Source organism: Aristolochia californica, unplaced genomic scaffold, assembly GCF_029961685.1.
Source record: "Aristolochia californica isolate CCGP_79_NKW_82.1479 unplaced genomic scaffold, dmAriCali1.0.hap1 SCAF_10, whole genome shotgun sequence".
NCBI lineage: Eukaryota > Viridiplantae > Streptophyta > Magnoliopsida > Piperales > Aristolochiaceae > Aristolochia > Aristolochia californica.
In genome coordinates, this window is record NW_027181771.1 from 34,048,950 (window position 1) to 34,069,059 (window position 20,110).

At 42.4% G+C, this 20,110-nt stretch overlaps 3 protein-coding genes and 1 long non-coding RNA gene across 4 annotated transcripts; 3 read left to right on the top strand and 1 right to left on the bottom strand.

The window, feature by feature from the left end:
• Positions 1-1,151: 1,151 nt before the first annotated feature.
• On the top strand, positions 1,152-2,554 carry LOC137943160 (viridiflorene synthase-like). Its single transcript, XM_068788854.1, has 4 exons — positions 1,152-1,295; positions 1,411-1,684; positions 1,780-2,167; positions 2,269-2,554. The coding sequence occupies exons 1-4, from the start codon at positions 1,179-1,181 to the stop codon at positions 2,552-2,554; spliced, it is 1,065 nt and encodes a 354-aa protein (XP_068644955.1). The 5' UTR covers positions 1,152-1,178.
• A 72-nt stretch (positions 2,555-2,626) lies between these two features.
• LOC137942790 (uncharacterized) lies at positions 2,627-3,439 on the top strand. The gene is made up of 3 exons (XR_011110597.1): positions 2,627-2,749; positions 2,838-3,085; positions 3,201-3,439. It is a non-coding gene; the product is annotated as an uncharacterized lncRNA (long non-coding RNA).
• Positions 3,440-12,241: 8,802 nt separating this feature from the next.
• On the top strand, positions 12,242-14,692 carry LOC137942690 (viridiflorene synthase-like). The gene is made up of 7 exons (XM_068788422.1): positions 12,242-12,385; positions 12,501-12,774; positions 12,870-13,257; positions 13,359-13,577; positions 13,701-13,839; positions 13,928-14,176; positions 14,295-14,692. Exons 1-7 carry the CDS (start codon positions 12,269-12,271, stop codon positions 14,592-14,594), a joined length of 1,686 nt encoding a protein of 561 aa, XP_068644523.1. The 5' UTR covers positions 12,242-12,268; the 3' UTR covers positions 14,595-14,692.
• Positions 14,693-15,568: 876 nt separating this feature from the next.
• On the bottom strand, positions 15,569-19,036 carry LOC137937804 (glucose-6-phosphate/phosphate translocator 2, chloroplastic-like). The gene is made up of 5 exons (XM_068782981.1): positions 18,034-19,036; positions 17,703-17,928; positions 17,168-17,390; positions 16,360-16,573; positions 15,569-16,241 (listed from the first exon to the last, which is right to left on the bottom strand). Exons 1-5 carry the CDS (start codon positions 18,535-18,537, stop codon positions 16,230-16,232), a joined length of 1,179 nt encoding a protein of 392 aa, XP_068639082.1. The 5' UTR covers positions 18,538-19,036; the 3' UTR covers positions 15,569-16,229.
• Between the last annotated feature and the right edge of the window lie 1,074 nt (positions 19,037-20,110).

The following is a 20,110-nucleotide window of genomic DNA, read 5'->3' on the forward strand; positions in this document are numbered from 1 at the left end:
CTCTGCATTTGGCACGCCATCCTGCGTTCGAATCCCCGTGAGTCATTATGCAACCTCTTCAGAATCAAATACCGTAACAGATGCAACGTCTGTCTATCAAGCTAGTATTGATGATACTAATCTGCCTATTGCTGCAGGTAAGGGTGGCACCAAGCCAAACCAGTTCGCAAATCGTTCGAGCTCGATTTGAAAAACAACTTTGGTCAATTCAGTTTTTACTTGAGAAACTTGAAATAAGACTCGTTAAGTATATCAAGTCAAACTCGAGATTTTCTAACTCGTGAACGGACTCGTTATTATAATTTTTTTTTATAAAAATACTTTTTAGTCTAATTGCTCTCGTTAGTTGGTAGATGATTGCTCTTATTTACCTCAAACCTCAAAGATGATCTGTTGTTCAGCCCTTTTGAATCCCACCACATTTAAGTTGTTGCTTGCCAATAGAATAAACACTATTGAAAAGAGGGGTTTACTCTTTCTATTAGGTCTATTAAGCTGGCTATTGTATCTTTGCATGCTCCATTGCAAAATCTTGGACTCCTCTTCTGTTATAACATGTAGTTCGATGGCATTAATATTAGTCTTGGACCCATTCATCTCCAGAGACCAATCACAACCTCTGTTTCACCTAATATGTAACAACAAGAGAAATCTCTGATAAAATTTCACCTATTCACTTCTTAGAAATCTCTGACCAGCACATATGCAATAACAAGAGAAAGTAATATCCTTAAACATGGCCTCAGTGATTGGCCCTTTGATTCAAGTTCCCGTAATGATGCCATATGAATCAGTGCAAATATTTTTCTGAGTTTGATAGTTGAGAGTCTATTTTATCTAGAAATGTATTCATCAAGAATTGAAAACCAATATAATTTTAAAAAAAGCAAATAGGTAAAGGAAACAGATTCATGCTTCATGTGACAACTTTTCTTGCTCAATGTTTTATTTTTATTTTTCATATCTTTTTCTTGTTCTTTTAGCTTCCGAAACTAATGGTGCTGGTTCTGGCGCGTCATCACAGGAGACAGAAGAAAGTGATATTGCACCAAGTGATACTGTGACGTGTTTTCATGCGACGTTAAGGAGCCCTATAAATAGTTCTTCCTGATTTTGCAGCAGTAGAGAATTAAGACGGTAAGCAGTTGCGATTAATTTTTAGCATCCAATCCAATCCGATGGCGAAAGCTACTCCCCAGGAAACTACCCTGAAAACTGAGCCACTGCGGCCTATCGCTCGGTTTCCGCCCTCTGCATGGGGACACTTTTTCGTTGACTTTGCTCAAGACGAGTCGGTACTGGAGATTTTCTCGTCTGTTGCGTTTATGTTTCTTCTTATTTATTTTGTCTGTGATAATGCATGTTTGGTTATTAATTAACTACGGTGGGGACCTTGCAATCTGCATGCAGAAGCTGAATCAGTGGAGTCAAAGAGCTCCGGTGCTGAAAGAGAAGGTGAAGAAGATTTTGAGAGACGCCCGGGGGGCCCCTTTCGAAATTCACCTAATTGATGTTATCAAACGTGTTGGTTTGGATTATCAATTCGAGGCAGAAATAGAAGATGCACTGAACAGATTGTACAGTGCAGATGTTAACGACGTTAGCTGTGATGATGGTGATGATCTATATCATGAGGCTCTTCGATTTCGCGTACTGAGAGCGGGAGGATACAAAGCTTCTGCTGGTAATTTACATTCTGCTCGCTCCTTCCAGTTACAATATTTAAAAGATATTAAGTTCCCATTAAAGCCCTAACTGTTTTCACTGGTTTGATCATAGATGTATTCGAAAAATACAAGGACGAGGAAGGGAAATTCAAAGAGTGCCTAACCAAAGACGTGAAAAGCTTGCTGTGTCTATACGAAGCAGCATTCCTGGGAATACGAGGAGAAGACATCTTAGACGAGGCGATTGCTTTCACTACCGAGCATCTAAAGTCTTCCTTGACCAGTAATCTCGATCCGCTTCTTAAACAACAGGTCCAACAGGCTCTGGAAATACCGACCCACAAGAGATTGCCAAGGATAAACGCAAGAAACTTCATCTCATTTTACGAAGAGAGCGAGGGCAAGACATCTGAAGACATTCGCACACTAATGGAATATGCTAAGTTGGATTTCAATCTTGTTCAGGCCGTTCACCAGAGAGAGATCAAGAATGTCTCAAAGTAATCACTAGGATTTTTTTTTTAACAAAAGAATTCATATTAGTTCATAAATAGAGTTGCACTCCTACCTGACTGGGTCTGTTTCAAATGTAATGTTTCAGGTGGTGGAAGGAGAAAGGATTAGCAGAGAAGCTACCTTACGCAAGAAACAGGGCGGTTGAGTGCTATGTTTGGAACATGAGTGTAACTCCAGAACCCCGCTTCTCTCGATCTAGAGAGTTTGCTGCCAAAACGTTAAGCATGTTGTCGTTGACGGATGACACTTACGATGCATATGGAATTTACGACGAACTCGAACAGTATACGAATGCAATCCAGAGGTTACACATTCTTCTGATCATTTATATATGCGAAATACAATTCATTTCAAAGTGTAGTTCCTTTTGATTAGAACTCAGAAACTAAAATCTGGGATTTTCATGGGATATAACGCTTAATTGCAGGTGGGACCTGGCGGCCATGAATGATCTGGCTGAGTACATGAAGCCTCTTTATCTGGAGTTAGTAACTTTGTTTAAAGAAACGGAAGAGAAGCTCGAACAGGAAGGATACTCCTATCAAATTGGCTACGTGAAAGAAGCCGTATGACAGTCTATAGCTTTAAATTACCCAGATTTTGCTTCATTCCGAGACAGGACTACGTTGTTTTAATTTCTTTCCGGTGTCGCAGATACAAGAATTGTGCAGAGAAGGCTATTTCGCTGAAGCAAAGTGGTATCACGATCGCTACACTCCGGGAATAGAGTAGTATATACGCGTCGCGTTGAAGAGCTCTGGTTACGAAGCAACGTTTGTCCTCACCATGGTTTTCATGGAAGAAGCTTCAGTAGAGGCATTCGAATGGTGGAAATCCAATCCAAGGATCATCGTGCCATAACAGAGATCAGCCGGTTCATAGATGATCTCGTTGCCCATAAGGTATAGGCAAGCTACCCTTCTGCTTCCAAGACTCATATTTTCTGTTTCGGCTGCTCTCAGCCGATCGCACATATAATCTTAATAATAATACATTGGCTATGAATTTTACTTTCAGTTCGAACAAGAGAGAGGGCACATCGTCTCCAGCGTCGAGTGTTTTATGGAAGAGAAGGGCATGGCAGAGAAGGAAGTAATCAACCTGTTCAAGAACTTTTACAGCCTTGCATGGAAGGACATCAACGAGGCTTGCCTCCGGCCAACACCATTTCCCATGTACATTCTCGGCAAAGCTGTGAATCTGGGACGAGTGATGGAAGCGTGGTACAAAAGCAACGGCAAAGACGAGTATACTTTCTCTGGAGATCGTACTAAAGAGATGATCACTGCCCTCCTCGTCGATCCTATCCCCATTTAACGATTTTACCTTGCTGTCGTCAAACTATTTGAGGTGTGGACGACAATCCGTTTGATATAGTCTAAACTATCTAAATAAATCGAAAGACATTGCATGGAGTTGAGCAGTTCAGGTGATGGCTTTTGGGATTTTGCCTACGAGTCTACTATAGAAAGTGGAAAAGTTAAAATAGAACTTGGTCTGGAGTAAAAATCAGAGGAAGCCAATCCCTTTTGTTGGATGGAATATCAAATTTCAACCCAAAAGGTTAAGGTGGGCTTAGGATTAAGAAGCTAACCTGGACTCAAAAATGGCTTTCAAACTATACTTATGTGGAGAATTCTGAAAGATCAAGCCAGAAAAATGGTAGCTAATGAGCTAACTTTAACCCTCGGCCAGAGAGTGCAATCGCTCGGCGACCTCACGCGGCCAGAAATGAGCATCCCCCCATCACCGGCGAGAAAAGCGACGCCGGCTGAAATCTGTCGGAGACGAGCTGCAACGTCTTGCTTTTGTCGCGCTGCCCAGAACTGGGTTCGCTTAGACCACTGTGGTTCGCACAGCAAATCGGGTTCGCACTGGACCCGGCTTGGTCCAACAGGTAAGGTAAAAAAAAAAAAATGGCCGCCGAATCCTTTTCTCAAATTCTCCCCTTCCATACCCTCATCCATATGATTACCATTAAACTTTCTTCCACAACATCTCTTGTGGAAAAACCAACTTCTTCCTCTTTTGGAGATGATAATCTTCTCCCCTATGTGGATGGAACCCTCATTCCACCACCTCAGTTTGCTACCACATATTCTACCATTCTTTCTACTGAATATTTGCAATGGAGAGCAATGGATCAACACATTCTCAACCTCCTCCTTTCCTCCCTCACCGAGGAGGCAATGGCCGAAGCCGTTGGCCTTTCCAATGCACGTGAGGTCTGGCTCGCATTGGAAAATGTCTTCAGGTCGAAGGCTCTGGAAATCCGACTCAAAGACTATCTTTAGTAGTTAAAGTGCAGAAATCAATCCGTTGTCGCTTATACACGCACTTTCAAGAGTCTCTGCGATCAGCTTCACGCAATCGGCAGACCAGTCGACAAATCCGACAAAGTCCACTGGTTTCTCTGTGGACTTGGCATCGAATTTTCCACCCTCTCCGTCACACAAATGGCCCTTATGCTTCTCCCTCGCTTCTCTGATCTCGTATCCCGAGTAGAGAGCTTTGAGCTCTTTCAAAAATCACTCGAAAGCTCTGTCTCTCCTGCTGCTGCTTTTACTACTGCGACCCGAGGATTAGACCTGTCGATTCGCCACGGCTCTGGTCGCACCCATGGATGAACAAATGGTTCTGGCCGCAATTATGCCAACCAAGGCCGACCTCATTCAACACAAGGCCACCGACCTCCTCCCTGTCAGATATGCCATCTTGATGGTCACTATGCTGATCGATGCAATCAACGTTATGCCCACAGTGAGACAAATGAATCTCCTGCTCATCTTGCTGAGGCGTTCACAGGATCATGTTCTCTCACTGGATCAACACCCTCCGACTGGTTCTTGGACACTGGGGCATCTGCTCATATGTTCAATAACACATCCATCCTGGATCAGTCTGCTCCGTACATGGGTAAGGACTCTGTTATTGTGGGAAATGGTGCCTCCTTACCTATCTCCCTTACTGGTATTCTCTCTCATACCCCAAATATTCAGTTGTTAGATGTTTTAGTTGTTCCACATCTCACTAAAAATCTTCTCCAACAGTAAATTAACATATGATTTTCCTCTCACCGTTACCTTTACTAACAATTTTTTCACAATCCAAAATCGTCTCACAGGAATGGTGGTGGCAACCGGTAAGAGAGATGGAGGCTTATATGTGTTGGTGCGTGGCAACCCTGCCCTTCTTTCGGTCCTTAAAAATAAATTTTTACATGCTTCCTATGACTTATGGCATGCTTTCCTAGGACATGTAAATCATTCTGTTATTTCTTCTTTACATAAAATAGGACATCTTTATCTTACCTCTTTATTGCCTTCTCCATCCTTATGCAGTTCATGTCGACTTGCAAAAAATCATCGTATACCTTCTCCGTGTCATGAACATAGGTCATCTAATGTATTAGACCTTATTCATTGTGACATATGGGGTCCTTCACCTGTCAAAACCCATTTAGGATATGCATATTATGTTATTTTCATTGATGACTTTTCCCGATTCACTTGGTTTTATCCTTTGAAATTCAAATCAGATTTTTGTAATATTTTTCCCCAATTTCAAAAACATGTGGAAAATCAATATTCGACACATATTAAAAATTTTAAAAGTAATGGTGGAGGAGAATTTACAAGTACTTCCTTCTAGACTCATCTTCGTACCTTTGGAATCCATCATCAAATTTCTTGCCCATATACACCTGCCCAAAATGGACGTGCAGAAAACATCGTCATGTGATTGAAACTGGTTTGACACTTCTTTTTCATTTTCATCCCTTTGGTTGTCGTGTATATCCTTGCTTACGTGATTATATAACTAACAAATTTTCACCTTGTAGTCTTCCATGCATTTTTGTAGGTTATAGTCCCTCTCATAAAGGGTTTCACTGCCTTGATCGTATCACCTCACGGCTCTACATCACCCGCCATACCCAATTTGATGAAACCAACTTTCCTTTCATAAAATCATCTCAAGCTCACCGCCCTTCCTCTCTCCATTTTTCCAACTTTCTAGAACCCAGTTTTATCCATACAGAAACTCCTCCTTCCTCCTCACACCATTCTCCGCACATTACTCAATTCGGATTAAACTCATGTTCAATTTGTACTGATTCGATCGATGCATCCATGCAGACTACTGATTCTTTTGTAGGTCCCTCCTCGTCGCATTAAATGTCCAGTCTGACACCACCCGAGACACAAATCACTCCTACTCCATTGGGTTCTCATCCTATACTAACCCTAGGTAAAGTTGGCATTTTCAAACCTCGCCATCCGGCCAACCTCGGTATCGTGGGCTCCTCTGGACTTCTCTCTGCTCTCCTTGTCTCTACTGAGCCGAAATGATTCAAATTTGCCACTAAGAATCCAGCTAGGCTTGCTGCCATGGATGAAGAAGTTCGAGCTCAGAAAAATAAACGAACCTGGATTTTAGTCCCTCGACCTACAAACACAAATATTGTGGGTTCCAAATGGGTGTTTCGAACAAAATACCTGCCTGATGGATCCATTGAGCGTCTCAAAGAACGCCTAGTTGCCAAGGGCTACACTCAAAACCCTGGTCTTGATTACACTGACACCTTTAACCCTATGGTAAAAGCTACTACTGCAAAGGTTGTGCTCTCTCTTGCTGTGACCAACAAATGGCCTATTCACCAACTTGATGTCAAAAATGCATTCCTCAATGGTACTCTCACTAAAAATGTTTACATGGAATAGCTTCCTGGGTACATGGACCCTCGTTTTCTGCATCATGCATGCCAGTTAAAAAAAGCTCTCTACGGTCTCAAGCAAATTCCTCGTGCCTGGTTCCAGCGCTTCAGCTCTTTTGTCACTCCACTTGGATTCTCCTGCAGTCGTGCTGACACTTCTCTATTTGTTTTTCATCAGCATTCAGACACTATATATACGCTCCTCTATGTTGACGACATAATTATTACTAGCAACAACTCAGCCCTTATCACCAGGTTCACTCATAAGCTTCATTATGAGTTTGCAACTAAAGATTTTGGTTCACTCAGCTACTTTCTTGGTCTGGAAGCTTCGCCAACTACTGATGGCTTATTTATCGGTCAACTCAAATATGCACGGGATATTCTTACTCATGCTCAGCTACTTGATAGCAAGCCGGTTCCTACGCCTATGGTCATTTCACAACATCTGTTCGCAGATGGTTCACTTTTTTCGGATCCCACTCTCTACAGGTCTCTTGTTAGTGCCCTTCAATACTTGACCATCGCTTGCCCTGACATCGCTCATGCAGTCAACTCTGTTAGCCAATACTTGCATGCTCCCACTGAAGATCATTCTTACTGTTAAACGTATTTTGCGCTATGTCAAAGGTACCATTCACTTTGGCCTTATTTTTTATCCATCCGCTACTCCTACCGCTCTAGTCGCTAACTCTGATGCTGACTGGGCTAAGTGTCTTGATACTCATCGCTCCACCTCTGGTTACTCCATTTATCTTGGGGACAATTTGATTTCTTGGAGTGCTAAAAAGCAGCCAACGATTTCTCGTTCCAGTTGTGAATTTGAGTATCGTGCTCTAGCGCACACTGCAGCTGAAATTATTTGGCTTACGCATCTTCTTACCGATCTACATGTTCCACTTCCACAACCACTTCTACTCTTATGTGACAACAAAAGTGCAATCTTCCTCAGCTCGAATCCAGTATCTCACAAACGCACCAAACTATTAAAGTCCTAGGCAAGAGTACTTCCCAGGAGGTCACCCATCCTAGAATTACTCTTGCCCAAACTCGCTTAACTTCGGAGTTCTGAATCAGATACCTAGCCAATACAACCCGAAACGACTAACCATTTAAGGTGCGGAAAGCCAAGTACCTAACTCAGACTTCAAACTCTAACAAGAGTGGATGGAACTACTCTGACACCCACCCCGCCCATTCTGGAGCTGCTTCTCACGGGATACGAACGCGGGCCGTGGCGTGCCTAGCTATTCTGATACCATGTCAAAGTCCTAGGCAAGAGTACTTCCCAGGAGGTCACCCATCCTAGAATTACTCTTGCTCAAACTCGCTTAACTTCGGAGTTTTGAGTCAGATACTTAGCCAATACAACCCGCAAAGACTAGCCGTTTAAAGTGTGAAAAGCCAAGTACCTAACTTAGACCACAAACTCTAACAAGAGTGGACGAAACCACTCTGACACAAACATGTTGAGTTAGATTATCATTTCCTTCGAGAACTTGTTGCTGCATACAAACTTCACACACAATATGTGCCATCTCACCTACAAATTGCGGATATTTTCACCAAAAGTATTCCACGCCCTCTCTTTGAATTTTTTCGGTCCAAACTTCACGTCTGTTTCAATCCGACGCTCAGCTTGCAGGGGGGGAGGTGAACAACAATGCAACGGAACTGACGGATCACAGATACGACATAGACGAATCACAACGCCAGAATTAGAACTTTTTAGTTTAAATTTTTGTATATAAATATGTGACGTAATGGTTTGTAAAGATCGTGGTGAATAAAGCTTTAATCTTTAAAGTGTAGGCTGCAGGCCTCAATCAATATCATAACCATATTCAATAGTTGTTCAGGTGTAGACCTGCAGGTGACAAATATCACTACAAAGTCCACTGTCCCATTCCCATTACCGGTTTCAGCGATAGAACCAAGAGCAATAACCACTATCCAGCGTGCTAATCTAGAGAGAAACAAATTCAATACAATAAAGAGCACGCCGAGGTATATCGTGTCATGCTTTTTCAATACAATAACAAAGATTTTTTCATAATAGATCGATCACGCGTGAAACTTATAAAAGTCAACAATTAAATTCAGTTTCAAGTGAAAAAAAAAGGAACAGTTACAGTGAGGATAAGAACTATTTCCAACATCAACTCTGGTTGTTGGGATATCTCTTCTCTGACCTCCAATACCTCTCTTTCTGCCCTATTCTACCCACCCCATAATTACATTGAATAGCTATATCTCATTCCCATTGCATAAGAGCAAGGCGACACAAGCCAAGTGGATGGACTTGTTTATTTGCTTCTTATTCTGACAAGTGTAACCAGTAGGGGGTGGCATCGCCGAGCTTGATTTAAATATTTCGAACTCAAGCTCGAGCTGAACCCAGTCTCGAGCCTAAAATTGTTATCGATCTCGAGCCCAAAACATTTAACCGAGTTCGAGCCGAACTCGAGCTTCAACATTCATTTAAAATTTTTCAAAAAATATATATCAAATAAATTGTGTATAAAATTATGCAAAAAAAATTACATAAAATTGGGCATAACCTATATATATATATAAAATACATGTATAAGATTGGGCATGACCTCTACTTAAAATTGGGTAGAATCTATGTATATAATACCTGTATAAAATTTGGCATGACCTCTACTTAAAATTAGTATAATCTATATACATAATACATGCATAAACACTCAATAAAATTGTCTTTACATTCCATAAACACTCCATAAAATTGTTTATACACTCCATATACTCCATAAAATAATCTAAACACTCCATACAATAATCAAACACCACAAAATTAAATAAAATATGACTATCAATTTACAATCACCCAAATAAAATCTATAAATCCATTATAAATTTACAAACTATAGTTGTTTCTCTTCATGCTAGAAAATAATATACGTCCCTGCATGAGCAAACTCTCCACCTATGACAAAAAAAAAATTAGTTATTGTCAGCTAGTTACTTAATGTCGTTAAAAATATTAAAATTACTTCATTGTTAGGTGGCAGAGCAGCGGCATGGGAGGCGGCTGGTGCGGATGGAATTCCATTGTTAGGTGGAAGAGCAGTTGCATTGGAGGCGGCTGGTGTGGACGGAATTTCATTGTCAGGTGGCAGAGCAGCGACACTGAAAACGGTTAGTGCGGATGGAATTACCTCGTCCGATGGAAGAGCAGCGACACTAGAGGCGGCTGAGGCAGACGGAATTGCATCGTCTGAAGGAAGGGTAGGGTAGCGACTGGGGCGGATGGAATCACATCGTCCAGATAGGAAGAAGAGTTTTTTTTTTTTTAATAAAAAAAATTCTGCACGTGCGAAACTCCCACGTGTGAAAGCCCATGTACAAGTTCGCACGTTGTGCATGTACGTGAGCAGGACGACGCGTCCAAGGGGGGAAATAATTTTTCCCATTAAACTTAGGTTGTCTCGGTGCCACTGAGACGGGCGGCGAGGGAGGGGGGGGGGGGGGGGCGGTGTGGCCGGAGGGGCAAACGGGAGCGATCGGCGCTGTGGCCGGAGGGGCGAACGACGACAGGCGGTGTAAGTGTGGGTCCTTGGTCCCACTTAATCGGTTAACCTTTTCGGGTTGTATTGGTTAGGTGCTTACATGGTATCAAAGCAGGTTTGTCCCACGTCCCGCGCATTCGCATGTTTGACGCGGGGACTTTGCATTTGGCGGGGTGGGTGTTAGTGTCTGTGGTCTGTGTTAAGACTTGACTTTTCGCACCTTAATCGACTAGTCATTTCGGGTTGTATTGGTTAGGTGCTTACATGATATTAGAGCAAGTTTCACCCGTCCTGCCTTCGAATCCCCGCGTGTTCGCATGTTTGGTACGGGGACTTTGTATTTGCTTTTGTATTTGGAATTTGTCCTGGGTTTAACCCGGGGGTTTGGTTTGCGGGGGAGTGTTAGAATATGTTAGTGATCTGTGTTATGACCTGGTCTTCCGCACTTTAAAACAGGTAACCTATTGGTTGTGGATGGTTTGGTACTCTGTATTTGGCACGCCATCCCGTGTTCGAATCCTCGTGAGTTCGTTTGCGTTTGGTTTAGTTCATTTGCAATTGGTGTAGCATGGGGACTTTGCATTTGGCGAGGTGGGTGTAAGTCGGGTCCTTGGTCCCACTTAATCGGTTAACCTGTTGGGTGCGGATAGTTTGGTACTCTGCATTTGGCACGCCATCCTGCGTTCGAATCCCCGTGAGTCATTATGCAACCTCTTCAGAATCAAATACCGTAACAGATGCAACGTCTGTCTATCAAGCTAGTATTGATGATACAAATCTGCCTATTGCTGCAGGTAAGGGTGGCACCAAGCCAAACCAGTTCGCAAATCGTTCGAGCTCGATTTGAAAAACAACTTTGGTCAATTCAGTTTTTACTTGAGAAACTTGAAATAAGACTCGTTAAGTATATCAAGTCAAACTCGAGATTTTCTAACTCGTGAACGGACTCGTTATTATAATTTTTTTTTATAAAAATACTTTTTAGTCTAATTGCTCTCGTTAGTTGGTAGATGATTGCTCTTATTTACCTCAAACCTCAAAGATGATCTGTTGTTCAGCCCTTTTGAATCCCACCACATTTAAGTTGTTGCTTGCCAATAGAATAAACACTATTGAAAAGAGGGGTTTACTCTTTCTATTAGGTCTATTAAGCTGGCTATTGTATCTTTGCATGCTCCATTGCAAAATCTTGGACTCCTCTTCTGTTATAACATGTAGTTCGATGGCATTAATATTAGTCTTGGACCCATTCATCTCCAGAGACCAATCACAACCTCTGTTTCACCTAATATGTAACAACAAGAGAAATCTCTGATAAAATTTCACCTATTCACTTCTTAGAAATCTCTGACCAGCACATATGCAATAACAAGAGAAAGTAATATCCTTAAACATGGCCTCAGTGATTGGCCCTTTGATTCAAGTTCCCGTAATGATGCCATATGAATCAGTGCAAATATTTTTCTGAGTTTGATAGTTGAGAGTCTATTTTATCTAGAAATGTATTCATCAAGAATTGAAAACCAATATAATTTTAAAAAAAGCAAATAGGTAAAGGAAACAGATTCATGCTTCATGTGACAACTTTTCTTGCTCAATGTTTTATTTTTATTTTTCATATCTTTTTCTTGTTCTTTTAGCTTCCGAAACTAATGGTGCTGGTTCTGGCGCGTCATCACAGGAGACAGAAGAAAGTGATATTGCACCAAGTGATACTGTGACGTGTTTTCATGCGACGTTAAGGAGCCCTATAAATAGTTCTTCCTGATTTTGCAGCAGTAGAGAATTAAGACGGTAAGCAGTTGCGATTAATTTTTAGCATCCAATCCAATCCGATGGCGAAAGCTACTCCCCAGGAAACTACCCTGAAAACTGAGCCACTGCGGCCTATCGCTCGGTTTCCGCCCTCTGCATGGGGACACTTTTTCGTTGACTTTGCTCAAGACGAGTCGGTACTGGAGATTTTCTCGTCTGTTGCGTTTATGTTTCTTCTTATTTATTTTGTCTGTGATAATGCATGTTTGGTTATTAATTAACTACGGTGGGGACCTTGCAATCTGCATGCAGAAGCTGAATCAGTGGAGTCAAAGAGCTCCGGTGCTGAAAGAGAAGGTGAAGAAGATTTTGAGAGACGCCCGGGGGGCCCCTTTCGAAATTCACCTAATTGATGTTATCAAACGTGTTGGTTTGGATTATCAATTCGAGGCAGAAATAGAAGATGCACTGAACAGATTGTACAGTGCAGATGTTAACGACGTTAGCTGTGATGATGGTGATGATCTATATCATGAGGCTCTTCGATTTCGCGTACTGAGAGCGGGAGGATACAAAGCTTCTGCTGGTAATTTACATTCTGCTCGCTCCTTCCAGTTACAATATTTAAAAGATATTAAGTTCCCATTAAAGCCCTAACTGTTTTCACTGGTTTGATCATAGATGTATTCGAAAAATACAAGGACGAGGAAGGGAAATTCAAAGAGTGCCTAACCAAAGACGTGAAAAGCTTGCTGTGTCTATACGAAGCAGCATTCCTGGGAATTCGAGGAGAAGACATCTTAGACGAGGCGATTGCTTTCACTACCGAGCATCTAAAGTCTTCCTTGACCAGTAATCTCGATCCGCTTCTTAAACAACAGGTCCAACAGGCTCTGGAAATACCGACCCACAAGAGATTGCCAAGGATAAACGCAAGAAACTTTATCTCATTTTACGAAGAGAGCGAGGGCAAGACATCTGAAGACATTCGCACACTAATCGAATATGCTAAGTTGGATTTCAATCTTGTTCAGGCCGTTCACCAGAGAGAGATCAAGAATGTCTCAAAGTAATCACTAGGATTTTTTTTTTAACAAAAGAATTCATATTAGTTCATAAATAGAGTTGCACTCCTACCTGACTGGGTCTGTTTCAAATGTAATGTTTCAGGTGGTGGAAGGAGAAAGGATTAGCAGAGAAGCTACCTTACGCAAGAAACAGGGCGGTTGAGTGCTATGTTTGGAACATGAGTGTAGCTCCAGAACCCCGCTTCTCTCGATCTAGAGAGTTTGCTGCCAAAACGTTTAACATGTTGTCGTTGACGGATGACACTTACGATGCATATGGAAATTACGAAGAACTCGAACAGTATACGAATGCAATCCAGAGGTTACACATTCTTCTGATCATTTATATATGCGAAATACAAATCATTTCAAAGAGTAGTTCCTTTTTATTAGAACTCAGAAACTAAAATCTGGGATTTTCATGGGATATAACGCTTAATTGCAGGTGGGACCTGGCGGCCATGAATGATCTGGCTGAGTACATGAAGCCCCTTTATCTGGAGTTAGTAACTTTGTTTAAAGAAACGGAAGAGAAGCTCGAACAGGAAGGATACTCCTATCAAATTGGCTACGTGAAAGAAGCCGTATGACAGTCTATGGCTTTAAATTACCCAGATTTTGCTTCATTCCGAGACAGGACTCGGTTGTTTTAATTTCTTTCCGGTGTCGCAGATACAAGACTTGTGCAGAGAAGGCTATTTCGCTGAAGCAAAGTGGTATCACGATCGCTACACTCCGGGAATAGAGGAGTACATACGCGTCGCGTTGAAGAGCTGTGCTTACGAAGCAGTGTTTGTCCTCACCATGGTTTTCATGGAAGAAGCTTCAGTAGAGGCATTCGAATGGTGGAAATCCAAACCAAGGATCATCGTGGCCATAACAGAGATCTGCCGGTTCATAGATGATCTCGTTGCCCATAAGGTATAGGCAAGCTACCTTTCTGCTTCCAAGACTCATATTTTCTGTTTCGGCTGCTCTCAGCCCATCGCACATATAATCTTACTAATAATACATTGGCTGCGATGAATTTTACTTTCAGTTCGAACAAGAGAGAGGGCACATCGTCTCCAGCGTCGAGTGTTTTATGGAAGAGAAGGGCATGACAGAGAAGGAAGTAAGCAACCTGTTCAAGAACTTTTACAATCTTGCATGGAAGGACATCAACGAGGCTTGCCTCCGGCCGACACCGTTTCCCATGAACATTCTCGGCAAAGCTGTGAATCTGGCACGAGTGGTAGAAGCGTGGTACACCAGCAACGGCAAAGACGAGTATACTTTCTCCGGAGATCGTACTAAAGAGATGATCACTGCCCTCCTCGTCGATCCTATCCCCATTTAACGGTTTTACCTTGCTATCGTCAAACTACTTGAAGTGTAGATGACAATCCGTTTGATATAGTCTAAACTATCTAAATAAAGCGAAAGACATTGCATGGAGTTGAGCAGTTCAGGTGATGGCTTTTGGGATTTTGCCTACGAGTCTACTATAGAAAGTGGAAAAGTTAAAATAGAACTTGGTCTGGAGTAAAAATCAGAGGAAGCCAATCCCTTTTGTTGGATGGAATAACAAATTTCAACCCAAAGGATTAAGGTGGGCTTAGGATTAAGAAGCTAACCTGGACTCAACAGTGCCTTTCAAACTATACTTATTTGGAGAATTCTGAAAGATCAAGCCAGAAAAATGGTAGCTAATGAGCAAATATTGATAAGGGATAAGCAGTATCCCTGTATAAGATAGATTCTTCAGCCTCTCCACAAATAACTCACTCTTAACCAAACTCTCCCAAACTGAACCACCCAAACGATGGCGCTTAATTCTGTCTCTCTTCTCAATTCTCTCTCTTTTCCTCTCCCTCTTCGCCGTCCATATTAGGAAAAAAAAATTTCTTCCCAGTCTCCAGCTCTCCCGAACGACCTGACCAGACTTTGTCATCGTCTCCACCGCCGTCAACCTTCGCCGCAGCGAGCGACCGTCATCGTTCTTTCACCAAAACAATTAGGCATTTTGACTCCGCCGTCGTTTTGCTTTTGAAGCCACCGGAGGCAACTTTGAAGCTCCCATAACCTCTTTTACCCAAGAAAACAAAATGAGAAAAGACCAGTATTACGTCAATGGGACGTGTAGACTGCAGACCTCAATCAATATAATAACCAATTCAATAGCTGTTCAGGTGCAGGCATGCCGGTGACGAATGTCACTGCAAAGTCCACTCTACCGTTCCCAGTACCATTCCCATCGCCGGTTTCAGCGACAGAACCGAGAGCAATAACCACTGTCCACGCGTGCTAATCTAGAGAGAAACAAATTCAATACAATAAAGAGCACTATCGTCTCACGCTTTTCAATACAATAACAAAGATTTTTTCATAATAGATCGATCAAGCGTGAAACTTATAAAAGTCAGACAATTAAATTCAGTTTCATGTGAAAAAAAAAAAAATAACAGTTACAGTGAGGAGACGAACCATTTCCAACATAAACCCCGGTTGTTGGGATATCTCTTCCCTGACCTCCAACGCTCCCACCCCTTAATTACATTGAATAGCTATATCTCGTTCCCATTGCACAACAGCCAGGCGACACTCGCCAAGTGGATGGACTTGTTTATTTGCTTCTTATTCTGACGAGTGTAACCAGTTCCAAAATTGTTATTCTTCTTGGGACATTTCGCTACGCCACCAAAAGGGTAGCGTGCCTCTTATGAAAGGAAAGGAAAAACAATTCAAAATGCGCCTCATCCTCTTACTCCTACTACTCATTCTACTAAATTCCTAAGCATCCCGAAATCTTGGCAAAGATCTAAACACATAAGTGATACTAATATATGCTATATCTACAACAAGCAATTGTCACCAAAGCTTAAAGCCTTCAACGATAGTAGATACCACCAACCACAGAACCAGCAGAACTGGGCGATACGGAATTGCCAGGGCTTCAATTACTAGATACACTCCATGGTTTATTGCACTCTCCTTACTGCTTGGCCTGTTAGACAAGACAACAGAAAATTTTTTAGCGTGAATGCTACTCTTACTTAATTTGTCAACTTTGTAGACATGTACAAAAGATGGGTGCAGAAGTCCATTGTTAGAGAAGAAATTACCTGAGAGTAGAGGAAGGTTCCAAGGATGGCAATAGCAGCTCCAAGAGCATTAACAGGTCGCACAGGGGTGTGGAAGATGATAATTGATGAAACAATGACAGAAATACGCTTCATGGTGTTTCCAATGCTAAAAGTCAACGGAGAGATTTCATCCAGGGACATGTATGAGACTTGATTGTAGAGGTGATAGAAGACACTCTGGGCAGCCAGCCACCTACCATGAAAAACCATTTGCATAACAAGTCACAACACACAACTAGACAGCATGAATTGACAAGATGAAAAGAAAACAAGCCATGGTGAGGGTGAGATCTAAAGTGAAATAAAGAGAAAAAAACAAACCAAATTACGATGTAAAGCTCAAACTGAGCCCAGTAGAACACAAATTCAATGGAACTTTCATTATTCTACAATTCAAGAATTACTCACCGAACACGCCCCCAATCAAGAGCAAAAATTCATTTTAACCTTCAATTTTAGTGCAGCAAAGATCCTAAAGAGATTGAAAGTAATTTACATGACAGAATATACTAGATTTAGTTCTCCTCAAAACCAAAGATGGATATATCTCATGAAATCCATTGTCGCAATAAGCATGAAAAATAATTTTTCCCATCAATTTGGGCCATTCTTCACATTGATATCAGCAAACGCCTGGCATGGCTGCAGCCAAATAGGCAGGCCGCAAGTAATTTCTAACCAGGAGGGTGCAGGAGTAGATTCCCATACCAGCAATGTGAAAGCAACGACGGAAAATAAAATTCATGCAAGAAAAGAAAAGAACAAAGAGGTTGATTTTTGTGGTTACCAGATGAAGTTGGGTCCAATTTCAGAAAGCGCTTTTTGCCAGCCAGCTGCCCACATCTGAGGGCCCTCAACTGCAACTGCAAAAGGTGTAAGAATCACGAGGGAAAGTATGGACAGACAAGCGTAGTAGTTCATTCCACCAACCGCCTTCCCCTTCATCCCTCTCTTCGAGAAAATGTTCCGGAACACAAATGCCAAATTTGAGATCATCGCTCCCATAAACCCTAACAACCAGACAAGAAAAACCTCACTTTCATCAAATTCAACAACCCACAAAGAGAAAAATATGATCACAACAGCACTCGCAGACATGCAGAAGAACTTCCCGGTATTACTCTTGGCAAACGCATCAAAGCAGACGTTCAAAATTCATCTTTCCAAAAGCAGATCGTATAATTCAGACTAGCTCTAATTGAATTAGAGGAGAACGAGCCCTTTAGAAGTAATTTCCCAAACAAAACATCCATCAACCAGTATAAGTAGAAAAATCGTATTTCTTCAACAAACAGGACTCCGCCCACTAAGGTAAAGCTTACCAATCACGTTGAAATTGAGCTCCGTAACTGCAGCAAGGGCACACCCTCCGATGATCGGCAAAAGGGAGAGATATACAGGGACCGGAAAAGTTTCCCCCAGCAAAAATCTTGAGACCAAAACACTAAACGCCGGCTCTCCGCTCTTGATAATATGAGTGAAAGAAACAGCAACTTTGGACATACTGACTGTGGCCGCAACATGGCCGATAGTATGCGCCACCGCTACCTACAGATGGAAATAGCAAATTAATTTCGATCACCGTAATCCAAAACAAAATAAAAACCCAAAAAGCCGAACAGACAAGAGAGAAGCAGAATACAGAATACTTACAGGTGCAAGGGCCTTCCAGAAGTCCAGATCGGTCTTAGGTGCTTCCGCGATTCGAGTGACCCAAGAGATAAGCATCATAAGCGATCCAGTAGCGAGGGAGAGTGTAGAGGTTAGCCAGGGGTAAGGAAAGGCGTTCAAAACCTTCTTGTTGTAGATATTGAAAACCACATTCAGAGCCCACCAGGTAGCAAAGTAGATTCCAATTTTTAACTTCTGTGCCGCCTCTGACCGCTCAGGAATGTGCACTGGCTCCGCGCGATCGGCTTCGTAAGCTTTGCACTGGAATTCCGGCTTCTGAGGTTCTCTGCTTTCATCAGATCCAAAAGAAAAATCTCTAACTTGAGACAGGTACAGAGGTTTTCGTACGGAGACACCGGATTTAGGTGCCTTAGACAAAAAGAGGGACGGAAGCGAGACGAATCGTGGTCTAAATTGTGGGGATTTAGGAAGGAAGAGACCAGAACTAGTGAAAGACACCAGGGACTGATTCGCTGTGGACGCCATTCCTTACTGGTTCGTCGACTAATGGAGACGATCAAACAAAGTAAAGTAATAACCCAATTTCACAGAACAAACCACCGTCAAAAACAGCAAAACAGAGTGACGATCCTCGGTTCTGTTTCTTAGACAAACAGAGCAACAACAAATAACTCGGAGAGAAAACAGAGTAAAAGATCGACCTCAACCAAGACGGCTCTTAAATCCGAAATTCCAAACGATGATACCAACAAAACCCGAAAAGCTTTTCACTTTTCCGGTCCCCACGACAAAACCCACACAAACCTACAAAAAAACCCGGCGATCTGCCTCCCGTTGGTTGTCTGACGGAAACCTCAAGAAACTGGTCGATCTTTACGAGCTCGATACCAAACTCCAGCGTCGAAAAACGACACCTCCGTGAACGAATTCGGATCAGACGAGCAATTAATAAAGAACCCTAAAAATTCCAGTTTTCTCGATGCACTCTACAGAGGGAGGCGAGAGAGAGAGAGAGAGAGAGAGGAAGCTGATACGCAATAAAAACCCGGAGAGGAGAAAGTCGCCAATATTATTTTATACAGCGTGGAGGCGGCAGAGAGATATGTTGACGAAATGACGATAATAACCCTGGTGGCTCGGACCCATGAAGCGAACCCACGGAGACTCTGCGCGTATATTGACTACTTTTGTCTTCTGCTTTCTACTATTTCGGGTTCGTACATCGTACTTTTGGAGTGAATTCACAAAAATGCCCGACGGCTGCCTATGATTGGAAGTTGGAAATTGACGCAGCTTCCGTGATGAACGAATGAATTAAGATCACGCTTCATCGAGGTGAACCCACATTAGTCGGTCTTACTTGGAGGGCTTTGGGTTTATGAAATCTTTGCTATTTTAAGTTTGGAGAAGATGCAGAAGGCTGGTTCGGTTGGCGGGTTAGACTCGACTTTTCTACGATGAACAAATCCCACCTTAAATTCGATCGACTAGCAAAGAAAAAGAAAAGAAAAAGTTGTTTCTGCATTCTGAATTTCTGATGATGACGATGGCCAGTTTCATGTCGACGATCATTATTGAAGCTTTTACTTAAAAAAGAGAGGAAGATACCCGTAGACGTGAGAAAGATATTCGCCCGTCTTCCCGTACTTTCCGTTCTGTGCTCTGAAACTCGATATTGAAATCTTCTCGTAATGTTTCCTCTTAATCCCAGTTCCTGAATTCGTTAGATACTACGGCGGCTCCCACCCACGTGTTCTTTAAACGCGTTGGGCCGTACCCTTCGTCCTCGTTTCAGAGGGGTAAATTATTTTCCGATTTGCTTTTCCTTTTCATCTCGTTTTAATATTCTGCATCCTCCTGAGGAATTTCACAGTGCAGCAGCCATGGTTGCTGACAAGTACAGTTGACGCTCCGCATAGACTCGACGGCGGTGCGTCGCCGTAGCGGGAGAGCAGAAACCGGTGGAGACTACAAGGAGCCAGCAGGCACGTCGATTCACGTGAGGAAACATGACAAGTCTCTAGATTCAGGCGCGGTGTCTCTGACGGCACAGTTCTTCATTCCGCCTACCACCAGGGTTATTTTTTAAAGGGAGGGG